This window comes from Rattus rattus, chromosome 3, assembly GCF_011064425.1.
Source record: "Rattus rattus isolate New Zealand chromosome 3, Rrattus_CSIRO_v1, whole genome shotgun sequence".
NCBI classification, from domain to species: Eukaryota; Metazoa; Chordata; class Mammalia; order Rodentia; family Muridae; genus Rattus; species Rattus rattus.
The window spans coordinates 223,296,772-223,311,104 of NC_046156.1; the positions used below are offsets into that span (position 1 = coordinate 223,296,772).

The 14,333-nt window shown below is 42.1% G+C and overlaps 1 protein-coding gene and 1 pseudogene across 1 annotated transcript; one reads left to right on the forward strand and one right to left on the reverse strand.

Annotated features, from left to right (window-relative positions):
• Positions 1–1,030: 1,030 nt before the first annotated feature.
• On the forward strand, positions 1,031–5,107 carry LOC116895728 (melanoma antigen preferentially expressed in tumors-like). The gene is made up of 3 exons (XM_032896909.1): positions 1,031–1,320; positions 2,575–3,159; positions 3,927–5,107. Exons 1-3 carry the CDS (start codon positions 1,031–1,033, stop codon positions 4,438–4,440), a joined length of 1,389 nt encoding a protein of 462 aa, XP_032752800.1. The 3' UTR covers positions 4,441–5,107.
• Positions 5,108–9,163: 4,056 nt separating this feature from the next.
• LOC116897599 lies at positions 9,164–9,282 on the reverse strand (annotated as a pseudogene).
• Between the last annotated feature and the right edge of the window lie 5,051 nt (positions 9,283–14,333).

Below are 14,333 nucleotides of genomic sequence, written 5' to 3' on the forward strand. Positions count from 1 at the left end.
GTTTGCTTTGGTGGGAGAATTGGGCTCTGATGATGCCATGTAGTCTTGGTTTCTGTTGGGTTTCCGCGCTTGCCTCTCGCCATCAGATTATCTCTAGTGTTACTTTGTTCTGCTATTTCTGACAGTGGCTAGACTGTCCTATAAGCCTGTGTGTCAGGAGTACAGACCCCTGTTTTCCTGTTTTCTTTCAGCCAGTTATGGGGACAGAGTGTTCTGCTTTTCAGGTGTGTAGTTTTCCTATCACAGGTCTTCAGCTGTTCCTGTGGGCCTGTGTCTTGAGTTCACCAGGCAGGTCACTTGCAGCAGAAAAGTTGGTCTTACCTGTGGTTCCAAGGCTCAAGTTTGCTCGTTGGGTGTTGCTTATGAGCTCTCCGAGGCCGCAGCAACCAGGAAGATCTGCGCCGCCCTTTCCAGGAGCTTCCATGCACCAGGGTTCCAGATGGCGTTTGGTGTTTTCCTCTGGCGTCAGAGATGTGTGCAGAGTGCAGTCTCTTCTGGTTTCCCAGGCGTGTCTGCCTCTCTGAAGGTTTAGCTCTCCCTCCCACGGGATTTGGGTGCAGAGAACTGTTTATCCGGTCTGTTTCCTTCAGGTTCCGGCGGTGTCTCAGGCACAGCGGACCTGCTGCTCCTGGGCCCTCCTCTACGGGAACCAAGAGGCCATATACAGTTTCCTCTTGGGCAGGGTTGTGAGCAGGGTGGGCAATGTTGGTGGTCTCTTCGCTCTGCAGCCTCAGGAGTGCCCACCTGCCGTGGTGATCATTTCTATTGGCATTTGATCACATACACATATTTATGTATACATATAGATGCAAAAGAACTGTTTGTATGTGTATTCATACAAAAATAGACCTTAATATACTCACAAACCAATTTCTATGCCCTACAAGTAAAAGTCTCTAGAAGTGGTTGTTTTATCACCTATATATTCTTCAGATAGTTATCTATGTTGCTAATGATGATTGCAAAGAAGATACTATAGATATCCATCAAGTTTTCTAAATGTTTCTCACTAAAATGCAGGTTAATTAAGATGGACACCAAGGAACCGCGCACATTGTTGGATCTTGCTATACATTGTCTGCTGAGTAATGAGCATTTAGCAATTCAAGCTCTGGAAGAAATCCCAAGGGAGCTTTTTGTTCCTTTGTTCACTGCTGCCTTTACCGGTAAACACAAGAACACACTGATATCAATGGTGAAAATTTGGCCCTTTTCCTGTCTCCACATTGGGGCATTAAGTGTGCAAGAATCCCAGCGTGAACTCCTGAAAGCCATGGTTGAGAGTCTTCAGTTCCTCCCTGCCCCAAACTCGGCTTCTAGGTAAGAGCTGGTATAGAGATAGTAAGACACTGGAGGCTATGCCTCTAGCTGCTATTCTCTCAGAGGTAGCATATGCAAGTAGTGAAAAATAATATAGGATCGTTTGTTCAGCATGTGAGATCACCTTAAAACAACAGTCTTACAGTGTTGGATAGGGAATATAAGTGATTGAGGATACTATTGCTGGGTTTGCATTATGCTATTATTTACATTAAAGAAAGATATGAGTGTTAAGATTTCTGAGGATTTCTGGACAATAATGAAAAAATTAGTGCTATTTGCTTATCATGGGAAAAGTTATTGGTAGTAAGTCCGTAAGAAGTGTAGGCCAAGGCTGGCGTGATGGCTTACGTTAAGAGCACTAGCCTATTATTTCAGAGGATGAGGGTTCAATTCCCAGGGCCCATAATATGGCAGCTCAGAACTGTAACTCCAGTTCCACAGGATCTGATACTCTCATATAGGAAAGACTCCAATGCACATGAAATAAAATTTTTTTTAAAAAAAAATAGGAGTGTAGACCAAGAATAAAGTGATTTGATTTTTCTAAGCCCACAGTAATCCATGAAATTTAGGAGATCCCAAGGTAATTTTTGTTCTGTTCTTCACTGCTGCCTCCGTGGATGGTCATACAAAGACACTGACAGCAATGGTAAAGTTTTGGCCCCCTTTCTGTCTCCACATGAGAACATTAAACATACAAGAAACCTGGTGAACTGAAAGTGATCTTTAGCTGTTACTGCCAAGAACTCAGCTTTTCAGTAAGAATGTGTATAATTCGTACATGGTAAGATAGCAAAACATACTGGAGCCTGTTGCAAGAGAACACTGGTCAGTTACGCTATTCTATCTTCTACAGTTAGTAATGGCGACTGCTGAAAATGGCTGTGAGGTTATTGTTCTAGCGGTTGAGGTTATCTTAAAAACTCTGACGTCGTACAGAGGGTTTTAAGTTTGTAAAAGAGGTGAGCGAGGCTACTGCTGATATACGTAAGAGAGACATTTCAAAGAAAACGGGTGCAGCAAGATTTGTGAGCATTAGTTGTTATAGACAGTAATAAAGGATATAGTATTTGCATAGGAAGTTTTGCTGGCACCTGGTATATGGAATGACAGAACACAAAAGGTCATGTTGTCACTACATGTTATTATTGCTCCTGCTTGCATATATTGATGTTTGCCACCTCTTAGATCCTCTGTTTTTTTGTTTGTTGTGTTTAGTTTTAGTTTTTGTTTTTGTTTTTCAACATACAGGTGCCCTAAACTGAGGATCCTAGATTTAAGGCAGGATGCTGGCTGCAAGACCACATGTCCTGACATCATCAATAAGTCAACAATCTGCTTCCATTCTTGTGCTTACTCTGAGCACTCTATCTTTAAAATGGAATTCCAGGAGAATCCTTCACGTCCAGAGTCTGAGGCCCAGCCCTCCAGGGTGCCTATGGAATTACTAGTGGACCTTTCCCTTGATGGTACCTTGAGGGAAACTGATTTTTTTGTTTTTCTTCTGAATAAAATAAGACAGAGCCTAGGCTCTCTGCACCTATGCTGCAGAGATTTGCAAATTAATAATTTATGTGAATGCAGAAGTTCCTTACGCCACCTGGACCTGAAATGTGTGGATCACCTGGCAGTTGATCAGGCTTCTCTTAGTGAAGTCACTACCCTTTTGTCTCATGTGATACAACTGGACAGACTTAGTCTGTCTAAAATCACTTGTAGATCTTTGAATGGGAGAACCTTTAGAAATTTTATCACCCAGCTGAGGCGTATGGATCACCTGAAGGAGCTCAATTTGTCTTCGTTCTGTCTCACAGATCATCTTGAAAGTGTCCTGAGGTAAGGGCTTGGGATAGATACCAGGCTTCAATTAATAGCCTGTTTGAAGATGAGAAAAAGAATTCTTCGGTATTCTTAAGCTTCTCATACCTGTGTCTCCTACCTCAGCATGGGCAATGCTGGGAGTTTAAAAACAACCAGGAAAGAGCACATTTCTATAACCGAAGAGAAAAATGGTTTCAAAAACATTAGTCAGCTAACCATGGACTGGTACTGTGCCCAGTCCAGAAATATAAAGGGGAGAAGAACAACACAGTCCTTCTCTAGCAGTGCAGAGATGAAGAGGGGGAACTGGAAGACTTTATGTTGTGTCACAGGTGCACGTACTTATAGCCATATACCCATAGACGGATGTCAGATGGTTTTCCTAATTTGGTATCTCCAAGGTTCAGGCCATGAATGTGGAGACTGCCATTTATGGACTGGCCAAAGGGAGCTTCCAGTTGGTTGCTCCTTCCGTTCTATCTCTTCCAAGCGGGTGAACTAGTCCCACATTTGATTGTGTTATAATTACTAAGCAGATAATATTTTCAGTAAGTTTTCACACCACTCTATAACAACATATTTTACATAATGTCAAGGTTAAAATACATGAGAGTAGCAAATTGTGTTTTACAGACTCGTAGATCTCGTAAGTGTGTGAAAGTTCACATCATTAGTTGCTAATGCATTCTCTGTGCAAAATAGTTTGTTCTAGATTCATGGATATTGTCCCCCTCATCTAGTTTTCATTTTTTCAGAAAAACTTTTATGTTTTCTCCCTGCAGAGTCCTACCTGCTAGTTTGGATTTCTTGTATCTGCCATTCTGTGGACTTTCTTACAGCGACTTCAAGTTTCTGTCTGAGTGCCCTCAAGCCAACCATTTAAAGCTGCTGAATATCAGCAACAACCCAATGTATTGGGAAGACTGCGAGCCGTTTTACCATCTCCTGCAGAATATCTCTGGCACCTTGCAGCACTTGGCAATTAATCATTGCCTTTTAACAGATTCTACGATCGCTGTTCTTATTCCAGCCCTAACTCGCTGTTCCTATCTCCGAGTGTTTAGCTTTTCTTCGAATCCAATTACTATGCCTATGCTCATGAGAATTCTTGAGCTCTTATCACCATTGATGGCACTTAAATATGTAATTTATCCAATTCCTGTGCACTGCTATGGGAGGTGGCATTTTCAAGGCAGTTTAGATCGACAGAAGCTTGTGGAGGTGCAGACACAATTGAAATTAATGCTACAGGAAGTAGAAAGGAGCGACATGAATTGGATCACTTACTCTGATTAAATTACACAGTCCAACAAAGTTTCAACTTGATATGTCCCCTTTAAGTACTATTTTTTCTTAATCCCATAGACAGAATATGTAAAGTTGTTAAGTCGTAGGAAAATATAGTTAAGAAGTATAGGTTTGTAACTGATTTCTACAGAGAATAACTTACAAGAAGAGTGAGGACTTTGAGAGTACCTTGAGTCTCTTAACTATTGTTCTTCATAGTATTTCATCTTACCAACTAAAATTTTAGGTAGAGGGTATGGAAAGACTATGTCACGAATACCAACACCCTGTCCTCAGTGAGATTTACCTATGGACACGTAATACCAGTTGTGACAATCTAACCTTTCCTGGATGTGTTTTTGGAGGCAGGTGGATATTGAAGCCAACTTAATAAGTTGTATTAATGCCATCTCTATTTAATGCCATCTTCAGTTGTTCATAGGAGACCATCTGGATTTAACAGTGAGGAAAAATATATAACTGCTATCATTAAGTGGCTTAATTTTTACTTCATACTCATTGGACAAGGATTAGTTTCGGATATTATTGTAGGCAGCAGAATGAAAAGACAAGTTCCTGCCTGAAGCCATTCAGAGGCTGGGCATGTATCTGTTTTATCTGTTGTCAGTGAACCTAGAAAGTTGTTTTATGTGCTTGGACCCCACGCTTCATCTCATTCTTGATACGTATTCTCTTCAACGCAAAGTGGACTTCATGATGTTGGATCTCTTCCACAGAATTCAAGGACTCGATGTTACCATCTTGGAGGTGTTCTCTCACATCTCTTTGATGTCTATCTTCTGTCATCGTGCAAAATGCCTGCAATAATAGACTGGTAAGGAAGAGAACTTTGCTTCCTTGTTTTAGACTTTCACTAAGGTTTTTTGACTACACTGCTTTGGGACTTTGACAAGACAGAACATGATAAAGAACTTTGCAGAGGCAGATCCTTTCAACAACTCATGAGGCCAGGGAGCAGAGAGGAGAAACCTGAGTCCTAACACAGCCTTCGGGAGTTTGATTACACTGATTTGCAGCCTTCAACTAGTCTGCTATAAAGTTTCTATCAGCTACTCTGGAGCCGTTCTTGAACTAGTCTGCTCACAACCTTCAACTGCCTGCCTTGGAACCATCAGCTTGAGACCAGTATGAACTGGGAAGGATATTTAGGAGCCCAGCCACAACACTTACCATTCTTCCCTTAGATATTATTTTTTCTTAGCCACTAGTACTTTCATGGTATACCTGATTCATTTTGAATATTCTGCTGATTCTTTTCTGTTGAAGATTCTACTATTGCTATAATATTGTGTAGCAAACACATTCATGAAATTGTTTATATGTAAAACTCCAAATATGATTACCATAAAAAGAAAAGTTTGTTGCTCGCACAAGATATAATATGAGAAAGCATATAAACCTATTAATTAGGATGCAGTTTTGTTAATGCATTGAAAAGTTAATACACTGCATTGCAAAAACATAGAAAATGTGCAAAAAATTTAGTTTTTCTTGTCACATCTTGAAATGTCAACACCACTGCTTTTTAATGACATACAAGATACAAGTTTAATGAAAAAACATTTATGCAGTTTTTATAAATAAACCTAACTGCATTTTTAAAATCTAATAAAAAAATCATAAGCAACAATGTGTCTAAATTGCTTCCAGTTTGAAATTATAATATACTGGAGTTCAGAGCAACTAAGTAATACTATGGTTAAAAGCTACAGAATTTTGTTTACAGTTCTCACATTTCAAGTTAATACTGGACTATATTTTAGAGATACAAAACACTAAAATTAATCTTGAAAATTAACATTTGTATTGGTTACATTTATGTGTTAAAAGATTATCAGATTCAAGAAGAAATTTAAAAGCAACGTAGAAAATTCTGGGATATAATTGTTAGCAAAAAACATTTGAAAGACTTAAAAAACAAGAATGAGAATTAATCAGCATTTGTGTTTTTCTATATTGCTTATTTGTTAAAACACAGAATTTAAAAGATTCATCAAAATGTCAATGTAACCAGATGTTGTTGCTTCTTTGTTAACATCACATTATTTTGTCATCTTTTATTAAATAAAACATCACAAAATTTAAGTTTATGGAGTTCATTTAACTTTTTTTTGGTTTTCTTCTTTCCAAAGTGGTTCTATACATTTTCTGGGCATAACATGTAGATTATTTTCAACTCCTTGCTTTCATCTCACTTGAAAATCTATCCTCGGGAATGAGTAAAACATTTTTAAAACCTTTAAATTAGTTCTTTGTGAATTTCACATCATGAAACCCAGTCTCAATCATCTCCCCGTTCCCTCAGTCCCACCCCTGCAACCTTCCCCCAACAGAATAAAAAAATCTCCTTGTGGATGCTACAGTGTGTCAGTGGGTCCCACAGCGTACCTTTTTATCCATGCATCTTTGCTCACAAATATTAATTGCAATGACTTATTGGTCTGGTATTTGTCCTTTGATTTCTGCTACTCTATTAATACTGGGACCTCATTGGGACTCTTGGATAGCCTGTTATTACCTTGTGTCATGAATATCCTGTAGTTTTGAACCTATAGGACTAGCCCCTTCATTCACTTCAGAAGTTCACTGATGCGGTAGTTGTTGGGGTGGACCAACTCAAAGCCCTGAATTTTTGATTGCTGCCAGGTGTCTAAGCTGGTTGTTGCAGCCAGCTGGAGTGTTGCAACCAGTGAGGGTCAAGGCTAGTTCTACCATCCTCATGACCTCAGGGCCATAGATGTCAAGGAACTATGGAGAGAAGGAGGACATCTCCTTTGGCTTCCATCAGACAAAGAGGCAAGGCTGACTCTCCCACACTCATACCCTGGAAGCCAGCTCACTCACAACCCTCACATCAAGCCAGATCTACTGTGCTGCACAGGGGAGGTGCAGGGCTGGCTCTCCTGAATGGTGTAGCTGGTGAGGGACAGAGCAAGCTCTCCTGCTTTTATGACCCCGTGGCAGCCTTCTGCCTGCTGCAGGGGAAAAGGGTTGAAGGGGGAGGAGCACATCTTTCTTTCATCCATGACATGGCATGGGAGACAAGTGGTAGGGCCAGCTTTCCCATGCTTAGGGACTGGCTCACCTACAATTTCAGCAATGTGGAGAACCACTCGAATCCTGTAGCTGGCTAGGGGTTAGCGCTTCTGCTTTTCTGCTCCCAGGACCAGCTCTTACAGAATGCCCAGGAGAGGGGTAGGGCCAGTTCTGCAAAGCCCTCACACATCAATCTGTACCCAAGTGGCAGCACAGATCAGGGGTATCTGTCTGGCCTTTGGTGGTAACAGACCCCTGATGCTTTAGGGCCACAGACTCAGGTGTGCTCCTCAGTGGAAGCACTGGCCCAGGATCCCACCATGATTCCAGGTGGCATCACCAGCCACTCACATCAGGCTGTTCCTCACCATTTTCAAGTCTCCAGTTCTGACTCTCTTCATTATGCCAACATCTTTCTGTTTCTCTCTCATTTCTCCACCACTTACTTGCTACTCTGAGAGGCACCTGAGGTCCGAGTGTCTGGCATTGTCTCAGGAGTGGTCAGGAGTGCTCCTGCTCCTGCATTATGTCACCAAGCAGGGGTCATCTTGGACCTAGTCTACCCATCCCCAGGTCTGTGCAGTGCAGAACTGGTGGTCATCTCAGGCTCGTTCCTAGTCTGGCCCACCAGAGTGTCCCCACGCAAGAGTAATGTTGTAGGGTTAGTGGGGTCCAGAGTCTGCTCCACCACAGGGCATGACTGCTGCAGAAAGGATGTGGGAGTTAATGTCACTGTGCTTAGCCCACACTATTTCAGGGCGGACGGCAGGCTGTAGGGAAGCCCCAGTACACTTTCCAGAGGTGGGGAAGTACAGTCTGAGGTGCGGGACAGCTAGAGTTTCTTCGGAGTCCCAGGGCCTGTGAGGAGTCTGGGACATCTGGTTCTCAGGCTCTAGGACACCCAGGCACTGCTGGATGCTGAGGAAGAGCTGAGAACAGAGTAGGGGCCCCTGGGATGTGGTCCAGAACTGAGGGGTAAAAGAGGGGAGCTCTAGCTGGTCCTGTGGGGAGAGTCCTTGGCTTGACAGTGGTTGGCTTGAGCTTGGCTTGATGGCAGCTATGGCTGGGAGCACAAAGAGACCTTCTAGGGGAGATTAGACTGCAGCTCTTTAGGTGACGGCCTTCTCTGTAGCTCCCCATGGTGGATCCTGTGAAAAGAGACAGTCCATGGTTTTAAGGCATTTATTGTCATGGCGGAAAGTAGATGGGTAAAACCATACCCCAATTCTCAGGGTGGGCCTGAGATTAAATACCTTTTGGGGGGAGGAATGTCTGGGAAGGAAAGCTTATTGTCTAAGCCTCCAGGCTTTTAGGTACTCATTAAAATGAAGATCTGTCTTGAGCCTTCATAACCACAGGTTATGTCTCTATCTGTGGACAGGCTTGAGGCATTGCTCTTACATGACTAATGGCCACAAATCTATGGGGGACTGTGGCTAGTGACAGGGGCCTGGTGCCTACCATCCCTTCAAGGTCTCCAGGGTCTCAAGCCTTAGCTCAACCGGGAACCAAGCTACCTTTCACGGTCCCACAACCGGTCTCAGGCTCACTCCTGCCCATAACCCTCAGTTTCAGGTGGGGTTCTTCTGGTCTCAGCCTTGCTCCCAGTCCTGGAAGCCATCAGGGCATGTATGGTAGCAGACTGGTGGTCAGCTCAGGCTCACTTTTTTCAGAGAATATTAGGTTACTAATCATTCAGATATTCCTAAGTCAGAAAATTGGACATAGACATTACTTCTTCTCTGCCACCTCTGACACATGTGACAGAGGTGCTGCAATGCTTCTAGGGGCAGGAAAAACTAATTGTTAAGAATATCCCCACCTCAAGAATTAACTGCTAATCTACAACCAAGGTCGTCTTTGTCAAAGAAACACAGATGTTAATCCTGGAGTATTTTCTCCACAAGGTTTGACTCTGTAGGGTTTGGTTGTTTATTGTATGTATGTATGTATATATGTACATACGTACGTACATGTGTAATATATACATGTAGGTCAGGAGCAGAGATCAGTTCAAGGTCTATTTTTTAACTCACTCTCCACCCTATCGCACAAGACAGGGTTGCTTGCTAAATCTGGAACATACCACTTAGCTAGACTTATTGGACCAAAATACCCCCTGATCATTTTGTCTCTGCCTTCAAATTCTGCTATTACAGGCATGCACTGCCAAGCTAGCTTTTTACACAAATCAGGGGATTTCAACTCAAATCTTCATACTTATGCAACAAGAACTTAATTCACTGTGACATTTTCCCAGCCCTCTCTAAAGATTTTTTTAGTGTTTTTAAGCCAGAGTTTATCAAAAATAGAAAGGCACCTGGGAATGAGTAAAGCACAAGTAAAGACATAGATGCTTCAAAGAAGTAACTTACTTTAGTGGTTTTTATTATGAGGATACGTTCATATGTGTATGTGTAAGTGCATCTCTCTCTCTCTCTCTCTCTCTCTCTGTGTGTGTGTGTGTGTGTGTGTGTGTGTGTGTGTGTCTGTGTGTGTGTGTGTACTTAAGACCGGAAATTGAGATGGGGTGTCTTCATCTATGGCTATTTACCCTGAAAATCCTTCATGAATTAAGTTTTTAGCACTTTCACACAAACAATGCATAATGACCACTTTCACCTCACCTCCTTACAGCTCCTCTCTCGTCCCTCCCTTACCCTGATCTCATTTTCATATTCAAGTCTATTTATTTCATTTTGCAAACTGTTGAAATCAATCTGAGTTCTCTGTGTGGACAGGGCTTTAAAGGTTTCCTTAGAAGTCTTGTGGGTTCAGCAGTGGGTATAAAACTGAAGACAATTCTTCTCCCAGAGTCTATCAATCACCTACACTTCAGTAATAGAAGGAAGGCCTGGTGAACTCATCCTCTTTTCTTGACTGAAGGCAGCCCTGGACTGTGTGCAGAAAGCTATAGTTTCATTGAATGGTTGTATGCAGGCTAGAGAATGACATTTTCTAATTCATACTCTCTCTCTCTCTCTCTCTCTCTCTCTCTCTCTCTCTCTCACATTGTTTTCCATTTCCTTGAAAATGGATTTCTTACTCATATAGTATATCCTGATTATGTTTTTTCCTCCCTCTACTCCTTACAGTTCTTTCCCTACCTTCTCTCCCATCCAGGTCCCTTTCTGTTTCTACAAAACAAACAGGCTTCTAAGGGACAATAAAATAAGATAAAACAAAACCTAACATATTGGAAATGGATAAAGCAAGTACACAGAAGGGAAATAGCTCAAGAAAAGACATAAGAATCAACAAACCACTTGTCCACACACTCAGGAATACTTTAAAAACACTAAACTGGAAGCCATAATACATACCCAGAGGACCTGGTCCAGAACCATGCAGATCCTATGTATGGTGTCTCAGTCTCTGTGAGTGTTGAGATATGGGTATCAATGCTATCGATTTTGAGGGCCTTGTTTTCTTGTGTCCTTCATCCCTCCCTGGCTCTTACAATCTTTGCATCTCTTCTGCAGGGTTCCCTGAACAACGAGGGGAGGAATTTGATGGAAATATTCTACTTATGGCTGAGTGTTCCAAGGTCTCTGGTTCTCTGTAATACATGGCTGAGGGTCTCTGTATTGTTCTCATCTGCTGCAGGAGGAAGTCTCTAATGAAGGCACTGATGAAGTACAGCAGAATGACATTAGGAGCCATTATATTGCTACTTTTCTTTTGTTTTACTTTCTTTTATCTTCGATTTTTGAGACCAATAGTATTTGCTTTTACCCAAGTTCCCTGACCTCTTTAGTCTCCAGTTCTTGGTTACCCAAGCAGTATCAAGTATGGGTTCCATTTCATGGAGTGGGCCTTAATTTAAGATAAGTCATTTATTGGTTAGTTATCCGCACAACTTTTTTGCTTCTGCTGCATTAGCATTTCTTGTAGGCAGGACTCTATTATAGAACAAAAACAGGTTTATGTCTAACTTGGTGGTTACATTTTTCTTTTAGGAGCCCTCTGTTCTAAAAGGAAGGGAGGTAATATATACTCTCACTAGCTGCTTCTGCAGGAGGTATAGGATAGAAATTAGGCTAGATTCTGTTCCTGAGGTATAAGGGGACATCAGTTGCATTAACTTGATTGTAGCAGGAAAAGAGTTTTAATTTGGTCAGCTCTGGTGGATCAGTCATATGACTGCATTCATGCACTCCCAGGGAAACCTATGAAAACAGTTAATAAGACAGAGGGCTATCATGAGTAAGATGAGACTTTTGATTAGGGACCTAGCCAGGGCAGCCATTGTCCAAATTTGGACTTACTGATGGCAGGAATTTGATCAAGGAGTAACTTCTATAAAACATTTAAAAAACAGGGTAGACCTAAGTGTTATGATAACAAGGAGGAAAGGAGTGAACAGATGAGAGGAGCCAACGTAGGAGGGAAACAAAAGCTTATTTAAGAGACTAGTTACTGAATTTTCATGTCTGGTCCCTAAGTCTTTGGACCCCAATCTCAAATCAGTTTGGGCATGTTGGTTCAGAAGCAGCATTGTTCCAGGTAGAAGGCACAAACCCCACTCTTCTCAGGAGTCAGGAGATTTAGCTCTCTTTTATTTTTGAGTTGGTCCTGAAGGATGTGAAGCTGATTGGACAATCCTGAGACCGCAGGACAGTCCTCCACTTCGTTCTACCTCTCCCACATCCCTGGCCCAAAAGGAAACTGCATAGTGCCTCTGGATGCAGGAATATAGGAGCAGTCAGCTGCAGGAACCTTCTGTGTCCGGCCTGCAACCGGAACTTGAACTGGATCAGTTACACAGCTCTCTGTACGCAAATCCTGTGGTGGAGAGAGCTGGATCCTCAGACTCCTGAGAACTTAAAGGAGACTACTCTCTGCCCACATTCCCAACCCAAGAGGAAATCACCTAGTGTCATCTGTTCCCTCTGGGCACAGGAATCTAGGAGCAGTCAGGGGCAGGACCGTCTGGTTGATGCGTGCACTGAGAGCTGAAAGCCAGTTGCCAGGAGCACCTACACACCTGAGAGAAGAGCTCTCTGTGCCCAGATATGGCTGAAAGAAAACAGGAAAACAGATCAACAGGAGTGCTGACACAGAGGCCTATAGAAGGGTCAAGTCACTGTCAGAAACAACAGGACAAGCTAACACAGAGACAACCTGATGGCAAGAGGCAAGCACAGGAACCTAAGCAACAGAAACCAAGACTACTTGGCATCATCAGAGCCCAGCTCTCCCACAAAAGCAAATACTGGATATCCAAACACACTGGAAAAGCAAGATTTAGGTATAAAATCACATTTTATGATGGCGATAGAGGACTTTAAGAAGGACATAAGTAACTCCCTTAAAGAAATACAGGACAACACAAGTAAACAAGTAGAAGCCCTTAAAGAAGAAAGACAAAAATCCCTTAATGTACTACAGGAAAACACAACGAAACAGGTAAGGAATTGAACAAAACCTTCCAGAATTTGAAAATGGAAATAGAATCAATAAAGAAAGCACAAAGGGAAACAACTTTGGAGATAGAAAACCTAGGAAAGAGATCAGGAGTCATAGATGCAAGCATCAGAAACAGAATACAAGAGATGGAAGAGAGACTCTCAGGGGCAGAAGATACCATAGAAAACATTGACACAACCATCAAAGAAAATGTAAAACCCAAAAACCACCTAACCCAAAACATCCAGGAAATCCAGGAGAATGAGAACATCAAACCTAAGGATGATAGGCATAGAAGAGAGTGAAGACTCCCAACTGAACAGGCCAGTAAATATGTTCAACAAAATTATAGAAGAAAACTTCCTTTAGCCAAAGAAAGAGATGCCCATAAACATACAAGAAACATACAGAACTCCAAATACATTGGACCAGAAAAATTCCTCCCATCACATAATAGTCAAACACCAAATGTACAAACAAAAGAGAATATTAAAACACTAAGGGAAAAAGGTCAAGTAACAAAGAAGGCAGACCTATCAGAATCACACCAGACTTCTCACTTGCAGACTATGAAAGCCAGAAGTATCCTGGGCAGATGTCATGCAGACCCTAAGAGAATACAAATGTCAGCCCAGGCTACTATATCCAGCAAACTGTCAATTAACATAGATGGGAAACCAAGATATCTCCATGATAAAACAAATTTACACAATATTCTTCGGCAAATCCATTTCTAAAGGATGTTGATGGAAAACTCCAACAAAAGGAGTGGGAATCTATACCCCAGAAAAAAGCAATAGCTAGATTCTCCTTGCAACGAAACAAAAAGAAGAGTCATATCATTGAACTGAAAATAGAGTGCCCAATGGAGGAGTTAGAGAAAGGACTGAAGGAATTTAAGGGGTTTGCAATCCCATAGGAAGAACACAATATCAACCAACCAGACACCTGAGAGCTCCCAGGGACTAACACGCATTATAGGGATGGACCTATGGCTCCATACGCATATGTAGCAGAGGATGGCCTTCTCGGGCATCAATGGGAGGAGAGGCCTTGTATCCTGTCAAGGCTTGATGCCCCAGTGTAGGGAATGTCAGGCAGGGTGTGAAGGGAGTGGCGGGGTGGGGTGGAGGGGCAACCTCATAGAAACAGTGGTGGGATAGAGGGTTTGGAGGAACCAGAATGATAACATTTAAAATATAAATAAAAGTCAATTAAAAAACCTTCTGGCTTAGGCAATTATCATATTGATTATCAACAGAATTAAGTTTAAAAATGACATATCGCTTCCTTCTCTGTCCTGTGGGAAATGGTTTTCGCTTTCTGGCTGGGAATGTTGAAGTGGTGGGAGCAAGAAGGGGTGGAAGTGATATGGCGGGAAAAATCCTTATAGAAGAAGGGTAGGGGGATGGGATAGGGGATTTAAGTGATAGGGG

Excerpts from the sequence above, each read along its gene's own strand:
- LOC116895728 (XM_032896909.1), top strand. The coding sequence starts at position 1,031 with ATGGACACCAAGGAACCGCGCACATTGTTGGATCTTGCTATACATTGT. Across the intron at positions 1,321-2,574 it reads GCCCCAAACTCGGCTTCTAG|GTGCCCTAAACTGAGGATCC; the intron begins GTAAGAGCTGGT and ends TTCAACATACAG. Across the intron at positions 3,160-3,926 it reads CATCTTGAAAGTGTCCTGAG|AGTCCTACCTGCTAGTTTGG; the intron begins GTAAGGGCTTGG and ends TTCTCCCTGCAG.